Source organism: Microtus pennsylvanicus, chromosome 8 (genome assembly GCF_037038515.1).
Source record: "Microtus pennsylvanicus isolate mMicPen1 chromosome 8, mMicPen1.hap1, whole genome shotgun sequence".
Taxonomy (NCBI): domain Eukaryota; kingdom Metazoa; phylum Chordata; class Mammalia; order Rodentia; family Cricetidae; genus Microtus; species Microtus pennsylvanicus.
In genome coordinates, this window is record NC_134586.1 from 42,915,518 (window position 1) to 42,929,879 (window position 14,362).

At 42.9% G+C, this 14,362-nt stretch overlaps 2 protein-coding genes across 15 annotated transcripts in view; one reads left to right on the top strand and one right to left on the bottom strand.

Moving 5' to 3' along the window:
- The first annotated feature begins 265 nt into the window (after positions 1-265).
- Positions 266-3,833, top strand: LOC142856205 (sepiapterin reductase-like). Its single transcript, XM_075983314.1, has 3 exons — positions 266-607; positions 957-1,247; positions 2,469-3,833. Exons 1-3 carry the CDS (start codon positions 301-303, stop codon positions 2,657-2,659), a joined length of 789 nt encoding a protein of 262 aa, XP_075839429.1. The 5' UTR covers positions 266-300; the 3' UTR covers positions 2,660-3,833.
- Positions 3,834-9,135: 5,302 nt separating this feature from the next.
- The window catches only part of Chl1 (cell adhesion molecule L1 like), a 207,511-nt gene continuing 202,284 nt past the window's right edge, over positions 9,136-14,362 (bottom strand). For all 14 annotated transcript variants that reach the window (XM_075983320.1, XM_075983328.1, XM_075983325.1 and 11 more), the window contains one exon: positions 9,136-13,142. In XM_075983320.1, coding sequence (XP_075839435.1) covers positions 12,926-13,142 — 217 coding nt within the window. In that variant the 3' untranslated portion in view covers positions 9,136-12,925. The remainder of the gene's footprint in view (positions 13,143-14,362) is intronic.

Consider the following 14,362-nt stretch of genomic DNA (forward strand, 5'->3'; position numbering starts at 1 on the left):
TGTCACTGGTCTTTTCCTGGTATGCCCTGTAAGGATGAAAACAAACTTCAACCCCGGTGGAGCAAGCCAGTTCTGGAACACGCAGTTCCAGAAAGGGGCTGAGCTTGTGGGAGTGGCTCAAGGGGCAACCAGTCTAGAAAGGGGGACTGGAAGTCATACCAGGCCACGCCTCCCTGGCTATTGGTGAGTCTCTTCACCCAGACACAGGTGGGTGGTGGCCAGCTCTTCCACTACCCAAGGACAAGGGTAGGCCCCGCCCCTGGCCAGTTTAGTAGCTGCGCGCGCTGCTGAGCTCCAGGAATGGAGGGAGGCTTGCTAGGCCGCACCGTTTGCGTTCTGACTGGAGCTTCTCGGGGCTTCGGCCGCGCCCTGGCCCCGCTGCTGGCCCGGCTGCTGTCGCCCGGTTCGGTGCTGCTCCTGAGTGCACGCAGTGAGTCAGCGCTGCGGCCGCTGGAGGAGGAGCTGGGCACACAGCATCCAGGCCTGCAAGTGGTGCGGGCAGCCGCCGACCTCTGCACCGAGGCCGGCGTGCAGCAGCTGTTGTGCGCGGTGCGCGAGCTCCCCAGGCCCGAGGGGCTGCAGCGCCTGCTGCTCATCAACAATGCAGGTGATACCGCCTACCAGACCGACCTGGCTGGGGCTGCGGGCTGTCACCATTTGGGTAGTCCCTCAAAGTCCAGAGTCCAAGTGGAGACAGCCTGGTTGTCTAAAGTTCCTGTAGAACTTTCTTGAACGCCTTGAGCAGTGCCTCCTGGTGGGAGCGTGAGTCAAGACATCAGGTCTCTAAACAGATCCTCTGCTTTTCTGAAGAGCACTCAGACAGGTGTATTCTTAGCTTGCCTTAGGGGTGTCTGCAGAGCTGGGATAGGTGGGCAAAATAGATATGAAGAGAGACTGTGAAAGACTGAGAACAAAGCCCCCACTGCTGTGTCATTTATTCGGTCCTGTTTTCTCAGGCACTCTTGGAGATGTTTCCAAAGGCTTCCTGAACGTGACCGACCCAGCTGAGGTGAACACTTACTGGACTCTGAACCTGACCTCCATGCTCTGCTTGACCTCGGGCACCCTGAATGCCTTCCCGGATAGCCCTGACCTCAGCAAGACCGTGGTTAACATCTCGTCTCTGTGTGCCCTGCAGCCCTATAAGAGTTGGGCGCTGTACTGCGCCGGGAAGGCTGCCCGAGACATGTTGTACCAGGTCCTAGCTGCTGAGGAACCTGGCGTGAGGGTGCTAAGCTACGCTCCAGGTAGGTGGGTGATACTGCCCTTGATTCCTCCCCACCTGGCTGCTACCTATCTGGGGGCTGGGCAAGGTGGGGACCCTGGTGTGTATTCTTAGGAAAGAATCCAAAGAATATATTGCACCCCTCAGTCATGACTCCTAATCTTGCATGGAAACTACAGGCTCCAAGAAGTTAGCGTGGTCAGGGGCAGAGGGACTCAGCGTTAGGAGTTGCCTGGCTAACAGGTGGACCAGAACACCCATACACATGAACATAAATAAATTAAAGTTAAGAAACAAAAGACTACATTACCTTTAGATGTTTAGCTGTCTGCTTTTCTCCCTCAAGGGCCATATATTATTTCTCCATGTATCCCCCAACATCTAGAAAAGCTTCATGGATGCCAGCTGCAATAAATGCTCAAAGACAGGCAGGCATTGTTGAGTGGTGAGCAGGCACTGAACTATGCTGGAACACTGAATGGGGTGGGAAAGAGGGGCTGGGCATCATATCTCCTGTAACTGAATTCGCAAATGGTTGTGATCCACTATGTTGGTACTGAGATTCAGATCCTGGTTATCTGCAAGATCAGCAAGTGCTTTTAACAGGGAGCCATCTCTCTCTCAGATCCCCTACACTCGGCTTTTTACTGGGGATCTGAACTCGGGTCCCAGTGCTTGTACAGCAAGAATTTTACCAACTGAGCCCCCATCCGGGGGTTTTCAGGAACCATGTGAGCCAGCAAAGTGCAGCCAGATGAATTTATCAGAGAGTTAGAGGAGGTGTTAAAGAAAGGAGAAAAGCAAAGTTATGGCCTGGACCTGCTTGAGGCCATACTGGAAGTCTCACATGGTCCCTGGTTGGACATAGGAGGAGTAGGGAACCTGCAGGGTCCACGTATGTACGGATGCAAGTAGGAATGTTGGGAAGAGGTGTTGCATGGACCAGAGAGGATGATCTTGATTTTAAACCATGCTTCATGGACTGTAGCTTTGAGTCTAAAACTCAGTGATAATGTGAGCTGGGCATGGTGGCCCTCACCTATAATCCCAGTACTGGAGAGGCTAAGACAAGAGTACCCTGAATTTCAAAAGAGAAATCCATAGAGAGAACATTACTGAAAGAAAGAAAAGAATGTAAAAGGTAACATAATGGAACCTCAGGCCAGACCGGACGCGGCTCCACCCTCCACACACAGTGGGGATCTACACACTCTGTCCTTCCCTTGTGCTTTCTGTCCTCTAGGTCCCCTGGATACAGACATGCAGCAGTTGGCTCGAGAATCCTCCAAGTACCCAGAGATAAGGAATGGACTGCAGAAGCTGAAATCGAATGGGAAGCTGGTGGATTGTGGGACATCAGCCCAGAAACTGCTGAGCTTGCTGCAAAAGGACACCTTCCAGTCTGGAGCCCACATAGATTTCTATGACAGTTAAGTCCATGTTCTACCACAGTGCCCTCCCCAGCCCTGCCTAACACAAACATAAGCCCTCAGACACAGCCAGCAAGGTGTGACTAGCATTACCAGCCAGCAGAAGGCTTTTGCAAGGACTTGAGAGAGAGTTGTTGGGTACTGGTATCCCCAGAGAGAGAACTGCAGAGCTGGGAAGAGGAGGGGAAGCTGAAACACTGCAGAGAGGAGGCTGAGTGTCTTGTCTGTGGGGTGAAGAGAGCGTGCCCTGATGCAGAAAGAGGACCGAGGGCATCACGTTGATAGTCCTTGAACTTCTCATTTTTGTTCTGCTGCCTCCTTCCTCTGACACCCACTGTTTCTCTCCCGACTCTGGTCCAAGTACATAGCTGTAAAGCAGGTGCAGTCGAGTCCATGTTGCCCCTCGTGAATGCCTGCTGCCCTCTTCTGTTGGGTGCAGGAGTGACGCCTCAGTTCACTAGCTAGGGTGCCCAGAGCACGTCACTGCTCTCTCCTCCCAGAGCACTGCCAGAGAGCTGTCTGCCTCCTGTCATTGAGGCCCAGATAGTGGTTAATATAGGTCCAAAGTCATTAAGATAGAAATACCAGGACACCTGCGCCTTTGTCATGCTTCTGTCTACACTGACCCACCTTTACTGCCATTTTCCTGAGAGTCCTGGAGCTAAGCACTGAGTATCCATCCTCAGCGCCCAACGCACAGCAGACAGCCCTTACCAGTGAGGGCTTGGATTTCTAGTTCCACCTCTTGCCAACCCGGAAGCACTATAAATAGGCCCCGGCTCCTGTGGTGGCCTCTAGCCCACCGTTCCACATGGAGCTGACAGTTCCCAGCCATCCAAAATAACCACACAAACACATCTGCTTGGCATCTGCTTGTGTTCAAAGAACGCTCTGGTCCTACTTGTTCCCAGCAGAGGGCGCACTGGCGCTGTGCAGGGTGAAGAGGTGGGGCTTGCCCTTTCTGCAGGGCATGCCACAACTGTTGAGGATTCCCCAAGGTGGAAGGGGGTAACTTCTATCACCTTTCCCAGTGGAGTCTTTACCCTCTCTGGAATGGAAATGGCCGCTTCAGACTTCTGCTCCTCTTACCAGCTGGTACCTACAGCAAGTTGCTCTTATGCCTCTGAAATGACTGTGTATTATGATGCACTCAAATAAAGCATTGCACCCCTCCAAAAGGGTCATTGTGCATGGCCTAGTGTTTGCGAATGTTTGACACTACATGCCCCATGGTTGAGAAAGCCCCTTTGCCTCTTATTTTTGATAGACAAGAAATTCAGGGGAAAATACTACATGTTTCCACAAGGTGGCACACTTTCTTGTCTTCCAAGTACAGAAGCTTCAGGGTGTTCTTAGTGGTCTGTCCTCTAGACTGGCAGGAACTCAGAGAATTGATGAAAGGCAGAAAGGGATAGAGTCACTCTCCTTAACAGGCCCACGGCTTCTCTAGTGACCCACGAGCATCTCTTCCCACGGGGATTTCCCCAGCATCAATTCCAGCCCTGACTTCAGTGTCTTCAGAACATTCAGCACTGGGGCTTTGGTGCTGCCCGCCAGGGCCTAACCATCTGTCTCCTAGAGTTCTTAGCCTGGCCTTAGCTAACCCACACAAGAGCACATGCAAGCGCACACAGAAATACATGCGAGTCCAGCTGCACGGGTGACCAGGGCTGCGGATTAGCCACAAGGCAAACAGGGTTTCCCTGTTTTTGTTGTCATTGAACTGGGTTGTTTTTTGTTTCTGTTTAACAGTCTGAGCTGGGCACCGACAGCTGCCCCCTGAGGGACTAGGGAGGGAGATAGTCCAGCTTATCCCCACACAGCTGTGGTAACTGCCTAGGAGTGGAACCAGCTGGTGTTAGCGTGGTCATGAATCTCCCCCTTGACTATGCCCACATAGTCATGGCTCAGGACTACTCCCTCTGAGGTCCCAGACTCACACCTGGACCCACAGAGATTTCTGGTTCCTGCCTATTCCCTCGGAGGTCCCAGATTCATGCCTGGACGGGTTAGAGGTCCTGGCTCAGGCCTAGTTCCTCTGAGGTCCTAGACTCAGGCCCAGGCCCACAGGGGTCCTGGCTTAGGTCTACGCCCTTGAAGGTGCCACATTCACATCAGGACCCTCAGCAGTCTCTGGCTCTGGCTCACTCGCTCAGCAGTTACTCCCTTGTACGTCTTATTTAAAAAAAAAAATCATTGGCTTTTTTATCTTTTCTTTTGAGGGGCCCACAATGGAGGAGTACAGACTTGGAATAAGTAGGATTGGGGTACATGATGTGAAAGTTCTCAAAGAATTATTTTTTTTTCCTCTTTCTTTTTTTGGATTTTCGAGACAGGGTTTCTCCGTAGCTTTTGGTTCCTGTCCTAGAACTAGCTCTTATAGACCAGGCTGGCCTCGAACTCAGAGAGATCCGCCTGCCTCCCGAGTGCTGGGATTAAAGGCGTGCGCCATCACTGTCCGGCTCAAAGAATTAATTTAAAAAAATATTTAAAAAATAAGAAAAAACAAAGCTAACTCAATTTTCACCAGAAGCCCTAAACTCCCAACAGTTTCTCAGCTACGGTTGGGACCTTGGGAGTTCCCCCTCCTTCTTTGCTGAAACTGACTGGTTTGTGAAGGTGACCGTAGCTGCTGTGGGCAATGTGTGTAAAAGCCATGCCATGTCCAGAGGCCATCCTTCCAGAATACTTTTTTCCATCTTCTGACCTGTCCATTCATGCTTCTTGAGTTGCCTGTTTTGAGCTCCTGGATGGGCGATGGAAACATTTGCCTTACTTTAGAACAACCAGGATCAAAGCAGCCAGGATTACACACAGCTTGCTTCCATGTAAATATTTGAAATTATCTCAGAGGTATTTCATAGTTTGCAATTATTGCCTCTGCTTCTTCAGACTCCTTCTGTGTAGCAGACATTGAATGACTGTCCGTCAGATAAGAAGCATTGTGCTATTTGGGTGGTATTTCCAATGAAAAGGAGAATGAATCTCCTGAATCTGTGGAGTTTCTAAACTTACAGAAGGAAAAGATGGTATTCTGTTGCGGGAGATCCTCCCACTCCTCCAGCCAATAGCCGCTGAGATACCAGCCCATTGGGGCGTGGTCTCTCTCCCTTTAAAAAAGCAGCCACTTCCCTCTCCTCTCTCTCTTCACTTCCTGGCGACTAGACTCCTGGTTGCGTTGCGTAGAGGGCTGTTGCCTGGGACAGTGATCTGTAAGTTTTTTCCCCTTTAAATAAATATCACCCTATTAATCATAATCCCAAATTGGTGTGGCATTGTTTGTGACTTACGCCTTCAGTATTCAAATATCAAAAGAGGTAAATTAAAACCACAAAATTTTTAATAATAAATAAGAGAGGTGTGCGTGTCCTAAAATAAGATTTGACCTAGTTTTGAAAGTCTTAGAAGGCTTCCATAAAGAAATTATATTCAGCTTAAACAGATTATTGAATCTGTTGAGGGAAAAGGAGAAATTTCAAAGTCTTTAGATAAGAACGAATTTGGTGGACATCAAGAACTGATAAAGGACAGAAGGATTAGCCTGAGATTCTAATGGCAGAACATGCAGTTACCCCTTTACGAAATGCTTATTTACTACTGAGTGTAAGCCTATGCAGCCCACATTAGGGGAAAGATACTGATCCAAAAGAAGGTCATGACTGAGTCACCACCATTGGAATTGCTATTTCCCTCAAAATCATGCCAAATAAGGGAAGGGACAAGAAAGCAGGGTAGGAGATAATGTTGAAGAACTTGATCTACAATGTCCATTTCTACAGTAGGCAAACGGATGGCCTATTAGGTATTAACTTCTTAATACTTCTGGGCTGAGTATCATGGTCTTTCGGAAGCCTTATTGCATCTTAGGTCATCATATTGAGGAATTGTCCCAGGCAAGGTAAGTCCTAAGTAATGTGCATAACAGTCTTTGCAGAGTTCCTTACTTTAGGAGAGACTGGCAAGAGATGATGGAGGACTAGAGATTCCAAAGCGGGAAAGCAGTGGTCGTGGTTGATACAATTCTCAGAATTAATTTGAAGAGAGAAAGGAAGGAAAATAAGGAACCTAAGAATTATGTACAGACTTGAAAAGTTAATGGAAGATTTCTGTTTTTTAAATAACAAAATAGCTACACATTCTGTTTACCCATGTTCATAGTAAAGGAACACTGTATGCTGATTTGTACCTACCTTTATAATCACCTTTTGAGCTGGAGAGATGCCTCAATGGCTAAGAGCACTTTCAGCTCTTCGGGAAGACTTGAGATTGGTTCCCAGCACTCATATCTATGACTCATAAGTGCCTTTAACTCCAGCTCCATGGGATCAAACACCTTCACATGACCTCTGTGGGTACCAGCATGCATGTGCCATACACTCACACAGACACATATATAAATAAAACATAAAAATATCTTTAAACAAAAATCTGCTTCAGAGGATGGTGGAGAGAAGGGGAACTGGAGCAGATAAAAAAAAATAGCAAGAAGGTGTCCAGCTAAGGTGCTCAGAGTGTGGAGAAGGGGGGATCCAGGAGACTCATGGCAGCAACAGCCGCAGAGCCTGGAAAGGCATGACACTGACCAGTGTCACCACTCTAGGTTTGGAAGAGAAAGTGAAGCCTTCCTTTTTGAATGTGAAATTCACTTCTCATGGAAAAAGTCACGTGTAAACCTGTTATAGTGTAGAAGAGCACTAAGCTAAAAGTGAGGTGACGTCATCTGTCTGCACATGGCAATCGAACTCTCGGATGGACAAGAAATTTTAGGCAGATAATACAATGAGAAAAGCCTTTGAATGAATCTGCAAAATAAATCTTGGCTCCCATATGTTTGGATACCATACTCTCAGCAGTTAGTAATGTATACAATACATCAGTTTCATTATTTTGTATCAGCATTTTCAAAATATTTTTGATGAAATTGTTTTCTACAGAATTCATGATATATATGTATATATATACATATATATATATATTCACTTTGGCAAACTTTAAATTTTACATTCTGTTATTCATAGGCAAGCCAATAAACATTATCCTCTCTCCCAAAAGTATCTATATATTTATTTGCTGTACAGTACACCATTTAGTATTTAATGTTTCTTTCAGGAAACATATTTAGCTTTCTCAGCTTATGTATGTCTTGTAAGGATGATGCACACATGTTTATAGCACCAATTGCTCAGCAACACAACACACTGAGTGGCATTAAGAAGTAGTACTTGTCTGATTTAAAGCCGACTTTTCCATAAGGGCTCTCCATAAGTGGGACACTGTGAACCAACCTGTGAGTCCAACAACATATGGTTTAAAAATCTCTGTGTGATATTTTCCAAGAAAGCAAATGTGAAAAGCAAAGGGAGGAAGAGGCCCCATTGTAGATTTTTGTTTCTAATAGTGTAACGCAAATACCAACTCAAAGCATTCTAGACAGCTCCTGAGGATGTCCATCCTGGGAGGAGCTTCTTTTTCAAGTCCTAAGCAGTATCAGTGGAACCTGGTATTCCCAATTCTCTTGCAAACCACTGATTTTTCTGAATGCCTACTATGTTTTAGGATGCCCACACTCACTTATTTTTTTTATTTTTTATTTTTTTTTGGTTTTTTCGAGACAGGGTTTCTCTGTGGTTTTGGAGCCTGTCCTGGAACCAGCTCTTGTAGACCAGGCTGGTCTTGAACTCACAGAGATCCACCTGCCTCTGCCTCCCGAGTGCTGGGATTAAAGGCGTGCGCCACCACCGCCCGGCCCACACTCACTTATTAACATTCCTTTCCCCCCTCTTCCAAGTCTTCTCAAAATATTTTAAAACCAAGTCATTTGTCTCCATGCTCAGCAGGCCACAGTAAGTTCAATGCACCTTCGTTAAGCATTTCTAAGAGAATGTGAAGGGGTGAGAAAATAAAAAACACAGACCAGTATAAAAATTAGAGGTCTGGGACTCAAATGGCCCTAGGAGTAATTTCTTGCCCTGAATGACTGTGTAATATTAACTGACTTACCAACTTCCTTGTTCTCTAGTGTACAAAATGAAAAAGGAGATTTTTGGGTAAACTGCCGTAAGTTGTATAAGGTACATAGCAAAATATTTTAAATATCAAAATACTCAGAAAATTGGGCATCCCATCTTTAAAAGAATATGTCAATTTTAACTTTTATCCACTTTGAAGATAAAGGATACCACATGTTATTAAAATGACACATTGCTACTTTTTTTTCCTGAAAAATAAGCCAACCGAAAATATATACATGTTAATTTGCATTCATTGTAACTGTGAAGTTGGTGTATTTTCTAGCCCTTGTTGACATCAAGTAGTCTTTCTGTAAACACAGTGATACAAATAAAATATTTCACTTCTTCTTCTTCTTCTTCAGACTTAACTAATTTATGCTTTATTTATAGTTTCAGAATTAGTAGGAACCAAGTTTAAGCTTGCAATGTAAATTCTGCTTTTAATTAGATAGAAAGGGACACAGACGTCTTTAGAGTACACGAAGTCAATCTTTTATTTGAAAGCTGAATTTCATGTGTAATGAAAATAGTATTGAACCACACATAATCCATAAGCATGATACAAACACCATCTACAACACAAACACACGCGAATAAAGATCTACTGTGAACATTAATCTATGTAAGAACAGAAAAGCTAACCAGATGAGCCTGCCCTCTGTACTTTTTGTCTCTTTGACGATGCAGTCAGTTGAAGACAAATCAAAGTAGCTTTGGCCCAGCCCTACTTACCTCACTATAGGAACACTAGGATACATCTACTACCACAAACCACAGTACTACAACCAATTTAAAGTTGTTACGAGAATTACGCCTTCATGGCATGTAAACATATTTAGGTTTTCGATTGGCAAATATGTTTTAAATACTTAGAAAAGCAGCCGACATCTCTCCTTATTGTCCTCTATCTCTTCCATGAGTAGAAAATAGCGTTAAGTCCGTTGTGCTCTACAGTTTTCTATAAACATGGGTACATCTAAAATATCAGATGCCTTTATACCAAGAGAATAAATCTACTGATTTCACATCTTACAAATACGCATGCAGAACGAGTGGAAAACACTTTTGTATAGCAAAGACCCTGCTTAGTTTTCTTCCGATTATTAATTTTCAATGGCATATGCAAATCGTACTCCACACTTAACAGCAAGATTTAGTTTATTTTCTGTAGATCTGTTTTCTATAAAAATATATTTATGTGCTTAGAGGGGGAAAATTGAGTTGGTGCATGTGGGGGTGAGTTTTTGATACTTAATTTGCTTACAGGTTGGGTTATGAAGTTAAAAGGCATCTTAGATTTTATCATTCGTAAGTTTTCTTAGTACAAAAGAACACCCTGTGGCAGCAAACATTAGCACTTTTGTAGCACAGTTTGGAGTTAAAGCAGTTCAGCAATATGCCTAAGGTTTTTATGTATAGTCAGTGCTGGAACCTGGAAGAGAACACAGATTTCCCTGACCCTCAAACAGTTCTTTCTGAACTTATCCCCATCCACAATCCTGGAGGTTATATACAAGCACTTACATTAAAAATCATACTGTCAGTAGACTACAGAAAGTTACTGCAAAACCAGTTAAGAACAAAGTTGTATATATTAGCAGCTGCCTTAAAACTCAGGGGGGGGGCATTTCCCAAATAATTATTGCCCAATGGTAATCAGCATTGCACATCACAGAGTCTGCCCCTCATTGTTTAAGAGAGAAAAAGAATAAAATCCACTTTAACCTGCTGGATGTGTTTTCATTTGAGCACACTGAACAATCCAATTCTACAATTAAAATCAAAGGACTCCAAGGATCTTGTCTTGCTCTACTGAAGATGTACAACAGAATGAAGCCAAATAGTATTTAGAAGTTCACAGAAGCTAGCAAAAGGGGTTATTGCACAATCTCATTTTCTTCAACCGTCATTTGGAATAAAAATGTAAGTATTTGCATCAACATTAGACTTAGAGATTATTAAATTTTTAATGTAACAGTTCTACATTGTTGGTTATTATTATCAACCCATATGACCCTTTCCAAACTACATTTTGAATGATGATAAGGAGAAGGAGGCAGAATAACAGCGTAATTTACTGTCGGTCACATCCTTTATTTTCTGTGAAGCTCAGTTCCACAGCCCCCCACCTAAAATGGCACAAGACAGAGGCTCCTCCAGCAATCTGTGCCTTAGTCATCAGATGGCACTGGGGATCAGTTTCCACAGTGGATGTGTAGATCCTTACACACTCATACAGGCTAGAGAATAAAGATATCTGCCCCCTTTCTTTTACTATTTCCAGGAAAGTAGCTAAACATTGAGATCCATGATTTTGAGAAAACAGGTTTTTCCTACCTATGCATTCTAGAAGAGACATAAGATTTAAAAAGTATGTTTTGTGTACATTACTGCATTGGTCATTTTCCTATCCATGATTTTAAAACCCCAAAGCAACATAGCACATCATATCAATTAAACATGAAGACTAAACAGTAAGGATATGCCAGTAATTACACAAAGTAAAGTTAAATCTCTGCACTGTATCACAACATAGTTAATAATTTCATGGTGAGGTTAAAAGTTTCCATTACACGAGAGTGTTAGCATCCATTATTTACTTATATGTGCTGAGTTCTTCAAGGTATTTCTAAAACTTCCGTACCATTTTAGATGGACTGGTAGCCCACATGATGGAAACTAAATTCCCTGACCCTGTACTAACTATGACAAAATGAAAACATTAAAAATGATGATACCACCACAGATACATTTACAATATGATATAAACTAACAGGTATATAAGATATTCTACTGTAAATAATTTTATTTGCTGGAGACTGGGGAAGGAATCCACTCCAAAACTTATTTTGAACAATATGAATGCATTTCCCTCTATCGTTATATGCTATTTTATTTTGAGAGCATGTGAAGGAGAGAAATATAAGAATAGAATCCAATTATTCATGTAATCTTGAATCTGGAATGCTGGGTTAGCCCCTGAAGGATGAAAGCAGCATCCTACTATATACACTTTAGCTGTACAATCATGCTTATTAATGTTCTCTTTCTCACTTCAAAATAAAACACTATGTGTAAATATTAATATAATATGTACAAGGCATTCATAAAACATATCCAAGGGAACCAGTCTATAAACATAAAGGCTGAATGCTGTGAACATACAAATGAAGATACAAAATACAATCATCAACATCTTCTTTCTCTTTTTAAAATAACCTCTGACCTTCTGCAGCTCCAGTTAGTTCAAGTTAAAAAATAAAAAAAAAGAAAGGAAGAAAGGAAAGAAGAAAGAAAGAAAGAAAGAAAGAAAGAAAGAAAGAAAGAGAGAGAGAGAAAGAGAGAGAGAGAGAGAGAGAGAGAGAAAGAAAGAAAGAAAGAAAGAGAGAGAAAGAGAGAGAGAGAGAGAGAGAGAGAGAGAGAGAAAGAAAGAAATAAAGAAAGAAAGAAAGAAAGAGCAAGAGAACGAAAGGAAGAAAGTAAAGAAGAAAATTAGCTAGATGATAGATAGATAGATAGATAGATAGATAGATAGATAGATAGATAGATAGATAGATAGATACAGAGTTACCACACTGACGGAAATTGAAGACAATCATTCAGAAATTGAAAACATTGTAACTCTGCATAAAAATGGTAGCCTCTGGGCAAATAGTTAGGAGCTCAATAAATACAAGTTGCATGATCATCTAAGACCTTTACTACTAAATTTTAAATAATAACTTCAGACTGTATAGATTCCATGAAGTGTTTAATAAGACATTCATATTCCTTTTTACATTTTAAATAACCAGCTTACTTGCTTACAATCTTTTAACCTGTAGTGAATCAAAGTCACTAAAACAGTTCTTAAAAACTAAATACAACTGTGTATCCAGAGAAACCCACACAGTTAGCAACATTAATGCACACACACCGAACAGGAGAACCAGGCAGACGTGGAATATGTAAAAGAGGAACTTTGGATTCAGTCAAAGTGGAACTAAGTACAGGATTTGTTTTGTGTTCTGCATTTTGAGCACCCAAAACCAAAACCATAAACGAAACACAGGCCTGAAGTGTTTGGCATCTGACTTTTTTTTTTCTTTTTGAAGGCAGTGCTATTTTTCTTAGCAGAATTGCAGAATGTCAGAATGTCAGCCTCTGGACACGTGTTTCCACTCCTCTGTAAAAGATTTTGCTCCCCAGAAGAGACTGGGGAGGACTGTGCTAGCCAGCGGTGGTGCATGTGCTAGCCAGCGGTGGTGCATGTGCTGTGCCTAGGCCCGGAGTGGGAACGTGGCAGTCGAACTTCCGTTGCTTTCAACAGACCCTTTCTCCTTAGCTCCGGTGTAGGCGCCAATAAAAGATCCATCTTCATTGAATATGGAGTGGTCTCCTTCTCCATATTCCACTAAGCTGTCAGCACTCTCTGTGGGCTGCATGTTCCTATTCAAGGACCGAAGGCTTCCTTTGAGAGGCTTTTCATCACTGTCACTAGAAAACAAAACAGAGCCATTCGCCGGGAGCTCAGATTCACAGGCACGTACAGGAGCCAGACTCTTTCACAAGTGCTAACGGGTTCGATAATTTTCAACTTGTTCATATTAACACAAATGACAGGGAAATGCAGCTGAAATGGCACATCAATAAGTAAGTATTTTAAAAGCCATAACTAGTTTTCTTTATTCTGCGTGACTGAGGAACACTTTTCTGCTTTTTTCACATTTGTCTTTCCCTTTTAATTGAGGACCTGCTTCGGGACATGAAGATGGCAACGTGCTGATTCATATTGAGGCTCTAGTGTGGTTGGTTACCTGTGTGCTCCCTGAATTCACATGCTAAACTGTTTTCCCCAAGTAGGATAACAACGGTGTGTGGGCTCACTGGAGATTAGCAGTCACAGAACAGTCCTCATGAAAGGGATTTGCCCTAGTGAAAGGGCCTCCAGAAAGCAGCTTTGCAGTTTCCAGGGCAGAACAGGAGAAACGGGCATCCATAAGTGAGATGGTTAACTCAGCACACACTCATCCTGTCCTGACTTGGATCTCACTGTCCAGTCCCAGGACTGTGAGAAATATTCTGCTGTTTATAAGTCACCTAATTATGCCACTAGCAGTTGTTATTCAGTGGTCTAAGGGCAGAAGACAAGTGTTACTTTCCTTGCTTTATGCACTCTTGTTCCTCTTGGCCTTGTGCTTTGATCTTTTATCTCTTATTTTGGTCATATAAACTCCTGTATCCTTCTCTTTTGTTTAGTATAACCAACCAAATTTAGTTTCTTATAAAATTTTCAATTAAAATTGTTAAAAGTACATTGATTAAATTAGGTCCCAGCCCTATCTACCCACCTACCTACCTATCTACCTATCTGTCTGTCTATCTATTTAACACAGAGGGAGAAAGGGAGAGAGTACACAGCAAAGCAGGAAAAGCCCTTGTTAGGAAGACTAAGGACTTGAGCTCAAAAGAGAAGAAGGTAAGATAAGATAATGGGCAAGTGTGAACAAAGTGCTATATATACATATGGAATTGTGAAATAATAAGTTCTAAAAGAAAATATCAATCATTGTGAATACTATTAATATGATATCTGATGTGTGTTTTACTCATTATGAGAACCAAGCCTTAAGCCACAAAATATTTACGAAGTTATGCCCTTTATATATATGATTTTAAAAATTAAAAAAAAAGTTTTAAGTACCAGTTACTAAGTG

What these genes read in the sequence shown, in the direction of transcription:
- LOC142856205 (XM_075983314.1), top strand. Translation starts at nt 301, where the DNA reads ATGGAGGGAGGCTTGCTAGGCCGCACCGTTTGCGTTCTGACTGGAGCT. An exon ending in GCTGCTCATCAACAATGCAG is followed by an intron (nt 608 to 956) that starts GTGATACCGCCT and finishes CTGTTTTCTCAG; the next exon opens with GCACTCTTGGAGATGTTTCC. An exon ending in GGTGCTAAGCTACGCTCCAG is followed by an intron (nt 1,248 to 2,468) that starts GTAGGTGGGTGA and finishes TCTGTCCTCTAG; the next exon opens with GTCCCCTGGATACAGACATG.